The sequence below is a fragment of the Balaenoptera borealis genome, assembly GCF_965194805.1.
Source record: "Balaenoptera borealis genome assembly, chromosome: 17".
Taxonomy (NCBI): Eukaryota; Metazoa; Chordata; class Mammalia; order Artiodactyla; family Balaenopteridae; genus Balaenoptera; species Balaenoptera borealis.
The window spans coordinates 38,225,923-38,231,922 of record NC_138876.1 but is presented as its reverse complement, the minus strand read 5'-3'; the positions used below and the strand labels follow the sequence as shown (position 1 = coordinate 38,231,922).

Below are 6,000 nucleotides of genomic sequence, written 5' to 3'. Positions count from 1 at the left end.
TGCAATTTTAGATTCTTCCTCATCTGTGTTCTGTGGAGCCGCCCGTTGTGGCCCTATCTATCTTGTCAATAAAAGTGATGTTTCTATTTTCAAGAAAAAAAATAATTCAGTACAAAAGTTATTTTAGGCTATGAGTTCTGTGAGCCAACCTGTCTGCTCATTGTTTTCCTTATATTCTGGTCCTCTTCTCTTTGATAAGAGTCTCATTTTAATCTGCCCTCTAGGAAGGATTCTAATGTGTAACACAAAGCAAAACAAAAAGTTCTAATGTTTACAAGGAACAAATGAATGCTTAGGGCCAAAGTCTGTATTTGAGGCTATTCATGAATGTGAGGCCTGGGTCAGATGACTGCCCCCCCCCCCCAGCCTCATCCTGTTCCACAACAGACCCCCTGCAGAGACAGAGCCGTGAGCTGAACCCAGTATAGCTACCAAGGTGTAAGTAATTTAAACAGTTTTGGATTCTAACTCATGAGTTCTGAGATACTACACACCCTCGTTCTTGTCTGCTTGTATGAGAGCCCACCTGAGAACAAGAAATCATACTTTTTCTGAATAAGGTTCTCTACATTAAGCCAGTAGCAGGGCCTCTGGCAGAAAAGGCAAATTTGGGCTTTCCCCAGCAGCCTTTATTATTATCAACTTGCATTCACCCTAAAGGTAACTGGGAAACTAAGCCATTGTTTTTTCTTACTTGATATTTCAGGATACTGAACTCGCTTTTGCTTCTTTTTTTTTTTTTTCTGGCAGACCTGAAGATTGTTCCACAAGGTGAACAACTCACTGACCTATTTGACTTGGCCACAGGCATGCTTTGTACAGAAATTTCCTCTTCTGAAGAATTCTGATAGAACTCCCTGGGGAAAAACATCCATCTTAGTTGGCATACACCAGAATCACTGAAATCTGTTACTACTAAATTACAATTCACTAAAATTTGGAAGGATTTCGTTATTACTATTGTTTTCCTGGTTAAGTTACTGGATCATACTGGTGTCTTGAAATAAGGCAACACATTTAAACTGTAAGTTTCCCTAAACTGTAACTTAACTTCCCCAGCTCCTAGGGGATTTTCACTGGCCCAGACTCAGGAAGAATTATTTGTGGGATCCAAGACTTCAGAGACCAAACATTTCCTGAAGACTTTCCTCTGCTTTCTGACTTCCACTTACCTCCTCCCAAAGACATACAAAGAAACTATTTCTGATCAGTGCAGGCAGCCAAGAGTGCCCAGTGGGCCTAAAGTGCACGATAAGGGAACATGAATCCAAGATTCTTTCTTGGCATTAGGATACCACTGAGTTGCCCGATGGCTTGAGTATGTTGACCCCTTGCCTTATGGCTAGGATTTTAATAACCCACCTGGAGCTTTCCTGGAAAATGGATTTTGTACAAGATTTTTACTCATATTCCAGAAACCAACTCTATCATCAAATAGGAGTGACGACGGTTCGGAGTAAAGGCAGCCAAGAGGACTTAAATGATCAGATTCTGGCACCAGATGTTTTGAAACTTGTTAATTCTGCTGCCTCTCCCCCATAGCTTGTTAAAACCTGAACTGAGCGGTTGGGTTAATGGTTTGGGGTTAGAATTCTGGAGCAATTATTAGGAGATGTCCTAGCCTGTTGTAACGATCCCACTCACCCCCAGCTGCCCAGGAGCAGGGAGAGCTGGTAGAGTGGCATTCCCCAGCCCTTTCCCTGCCACTGACCAATCCTGGCTTTCGCATCCCTCCAAAGTTCACTTGGGGACCTCTCAGGGCACGTTCCCCCGCTTTACAAAATTGCAAACATCTTTGCCCATAATTTCAAAAGTCTTGCCTGGACTAGACTTTCTCTGCTCCTTCAGGGTAGGAACCTTGTTTCCTTTCGGTCCTGGCATCCTTAGTCCCGTCCCCACCCAGGGGCCTGGTCTCTGGCCAGTGGACGCTCTGTTAATATGAACTGGCACCGGTGTTCTGGGCACTGCCAAGACAGCTTCTGGCACTTGTCACCAATTAGCCCAATTCTCACCACTTTCTTCTTCATCACCGTCATCGATGGTCTCCTCCTGTAGATCATGACCCCCAGTTCAGGAAACAGGACCCCTGTCATGCCTTTCTTCCTCCAGGAGATGCTCTCCTCCGCTCCCCACCCCACTCCCCTCCGCCAAGCCCCCAAAGCTCCTTGTTGTTCTGAGCCTGCGTGCGGCTCCAGACCCCTGGAGTCCGATCCCCGCCTGGGCTTGGGGACGGACCGCGCAGAGCGAGGTGGCAGCAGGCAGGGCGCGCGGCCAGGGTGCCCAGCTCCCGGGGCTGCCTGCAGGGGGGGGCGGTCCTCGCGGCCTCTCCCTCTCCGCTCCTGCCCCATCCCCAAACAGTACACCCCTCCTCCCGCCGGCCCGCTCCCCACCCTCCGCGGCGCCGCCTCCCCCGCCGCCTGCCGGCGCTGGCCCAGAGCCGCCCAGGCAGCCAGCGAGCGAGCGGAGCGCTCTGGGATGGGACTCGGAGGAAGCGGAGAAGGAGGAGACAGCGGCAGCACCTCGGGCTTCTTCCACGGCTCCCACGAGCGATTCCCGAGGAGAGCCGTGGCTCTCGGAGCGGCGAGGAGGCCAGCGACGAAGACCCGGGAGGCTGCGCCCCTGTCTCGCTTCCCAGGCGCCGGCGGCGGCTGCAGGTGAGCGGGGCGCGCTCTCCCCGGGGCCCTGCCTGGCCCCGCAGCCCCGAGGCGCAGACAGACAGACGGACAGACAGGCAGAGCTTGGGCACCCACGCACGCGGGCGCGCCCAAAGGCCCGCGCCCCGGCCCGTGCGGCCCCGCGCGGCCGCTCCCGCCGGACGCCCCCTCCCGCCCCGGGCCCCTGGCTCCCGACCCCTCGGGGCCGAGGGCGAGAGGGGGGGTGGCGCTGCGGGACCCCCAGTCGGGGCCAGTTGGGCCGCCCTGGCCGGGCGAGCTCCGCGAGCTCCCTGAGCCCGGCGCAGCGCGCGGCAGCCACCCCGCAGCGCCCCGTGGGGGCGCTGTGCCCCGCTGCGGGGCCGCCCAGACCTGGCCTCCACCGACCCCGGGAAAGCGAGACTTGTTGAGCGGGGATCCGGTGCGATTGCTGTTCAGCTGGCCAGCGGATCGATTCCGACTCCCCGCCTCGGTCGGCTGGTATTTTAATGCCCGTGTCATCTGCATTTTGTTCTTGGTTCTCTAGGACAGCTAAAGCTCCAGCTTCTCTACATTGCGGAGAAAGGAAAGAAAGGGGAGGGCGTTTTGTGGTAGTTGCTAGAAACCCCGAGGGCAGTTTGGAGAGAGGACAGAAAAATGGGGACCCTCACTCGTTAAGGTCTCCTGCACTGGACGCACAAGAAGGTAGCTCCTCGGGAACACATACTCCCGCCGGGAACAAACCCAGTTGACCAAGTCCCAAATCGTCATAAATCAGGGAGCTGGGCTGCATCTGCACCAAGTGCATTTAATTGGTTTCCCGCTGCGGGGGTGGGGGAAGGGTGGGGGAGGGGTGGGGGAAGGGTGTGGTCAAGACCAGAGACTCTGGGGTTGGCTTGCTTAGGTTCAGACCCCGGCTGTGCGTGAAGCTTACAGGTTGGCAACTTTGGAGTTACCCAACTACTCTATGCCTCACTTTCTTCATCTGTCCAATGGGGTTGATAACACCTAAAGGGCTGTGAGGATTAAATTCAAGTCCTTAGAACGGTTCCAGGCATTTTAAGATTGATGATTAGTTCCATCACCTGTCTCTCCAGAAAAGCAAGGCGTTCCTATAAGCAGTCACTTCCTCTCCAAGTCAGGAAGGTGGGCCCTCTGTGGGTACGTGAGGGTGGCAGATGATCTACATGTATTTAACTGGAGTTTTCCATTCAGGAGTGCATCCTACACGGTTCTCCCTGCCTGTTTCTCCCAACCTTAAAAAACCATATTGCTGTTCCAGGATGGGTTTATGGTCTGGAAAGTTTCCTCTCAGCCCCAGAAGCTTGGTCCCTGAGAACCCCCTGTTGAGAATGCAGGTAGATATCTGTTGGCTCTTCACCTTCTGTTTTCCTATCTGCCCAAACTTTTAGTCCTGCCAATAGAATTCAGTCAGACCTCTGTGTTGCCAGGCTTCTCTTTTCTACAAATCCAGGGTTCCGGGCTCAGGAGTCCAGGCCCTGGCAAGCTGGAGGCACTGAGGTCTGAGCTCACTGGCTGCAGGTGCCGTACCAGAGTCCGCCTCTGAGACACCCTCAGATGGCCGTCATGCTCTAAGCTCTTACCAGCATCACCATATATCTCTGTTCAGCAAGAGGTAGTTGAAATGAGGCCCAAGATTTAAAGAAAAGGAAATAGAAGATTGCTCCTTGAAAGATAGAGGAGGAATAAGAGGATCACTGAAGGTTCTACAGAGAAATCCCACAGTTTTCCTAGAATCAGCTCTGCCTGGGGCGAAGAGGGAGTGCCAGTGTAAACGCTGGCCTGCAGGGTGTTGGGTGTGAGGCTGGGTGGGAGGTGAGAAGGGACATGCTGGGACTCAGGGGTGAGCAGCTGAGTTTGAGGCCAGCCAAGTGAGCCAGAGCCTCGAATGCTATCCCTGGGACGGGACTGGCTCCCCTCTGGTTTTTAGCATGTGTGTTTAAGAGAGCCCTTTCCTGGGACTCCCTGTCTTTAGGGAAGCTCAGGAGGGCACCCCTGTTTAACGTACATGTGGGAATAAGTCAGGAGGGTCAGAGGAAGAGGGAGGCTGAAGTGCCAAGGAGAGAGTGGAGGCTGTCATTGCTGTTGCTAATAAACAGTGCCAGGGAGGCCCTTCCAAGGGACCAGTTGCCACTTGGAGCTCTAGCCGTGAGGTCATCTTTGAACCCTGCCACGTGGCTCGTTAGACAGCCACCACTGCCTTAGCTGGTAGGACCCTGAAAAGGACTCAGAGAGAAAGGCAGGGCTGGGCTCCATCCCAGAGGCCTCGGCTGTTATCAATAATTGGTGGTAATGATGCTGACAGTGAGAGGTTGTGGGAGTATGACCCTGATCTTGGCACCTGAGGGACCTGGGTTCCAGTCTCAGCCCTGCCACTCATTACCTGCAAGGATTTTGGAACGTTACTTAGACACCCTGCCTCAGTTTTCTCATCTGTAAATGGGAATAGAATTGTTGGGAGAATTAAATTAGTTAACACACATGAAGTGCTTAGTATAATGCCTAGCTCAGAGTAAGTGCTCAATATTTATTACCTGTACTTATTGTTATTATTATCTGAGCCTCAATTATACCATCCATCAAATGGGGATGATACGATCTATGTCATAGTGTTGTTATAAGGGTTAAATGAGATAATTAATGTGAATTAATCTGCCAGTGCTCGGAGAGAGTTGATTGAAAATAAGATTTTTACCGAAATATCTGCATGTAAAGTCAGTGGCTGAGCAGGTGGCCTAGCTAACATTTTTCAAAAGTTCTTTTAAGAGTATTGTCAGAGAAAACTTTACTGTTGGAGACCGTGGCTCCATCCCCATTGGAATACCCCACTGCTATTTTAGGTTATTGTACTAGTTTCTTATTGCTGCTGTAACAAATGACTGCAAACTTAGTGCTTAAAACAACACAAATGTATTGTCCTTCAGTTCTGGAGGTCAGAAGTCTGAAACAGGTCTCACTGGGCTAACATCAAGGTGTCGACAAGGCTATGTTCCTTCTGGAGGCTCTAGGGGGAAATCTGTTCCCTTGCCTTTTCTGGCTTCTGAAAGGTGCCTATGTTTCTTGGCTCCTGGTCTTTTCTTCCATCTTCGAAGCATAGCAGCTTCCAGTTCTTCTCTCCCTTCCCCCTTCTCCCCCCTTCTTCTCCTTCCCCCCTTCTTCTCTCTTTTATAAAGACCCTTGTGATTACGCTGGGCCCACTTGGATGATCCAGGCTAATTTCTCCTTCTCAATATCCTTAGCTTAATCACATCTGCAAAGTCCCTTTTTCCACAAAGGTAACATATTCACAGATTCTGGGATGATTAGGTCGTAGACATCTTTGGGGGCATTATTCTGCCTAATAAACAGT

The 6,000-nt window shown here is 51.6% G+C and overlaps 1 protein-coding gene across 5 annotated transcripts in view; it reads left to right on the top strand.

Moving 5' to 3' along the window:
• Nucleotides 1-2,399: 2,399 nt before the first annotated feature.
• Nucleotides 2,400-6,000, top strand: part of MATN2 (matrilin 2) — a 161,428-nt gene continuing 157,827 nt past the window's right edge. For 2 of the 5 annotated variants that reach the window (XM_082364257.1, XM_082364256.1), the window contains exon 1: nt 2,400-2,654. Coding sequence is in view for 2 of the 5 variants with exons in the window: in XM_082364255.1 (XP_082220381.1) it covers nt 3,914-3,988 (75 nt within the window). In the remaining 3 variants the exon portion in view is untranslated. Of the gene's footprint in view, nt 2,655-3,890; nt 3,989-6,000 lie in introns of those variants that run through there. The other 3 variants (XM_082364258.1, XM_082364255.1, XM_082364254.1) reach the window with 3 other exon arrangements.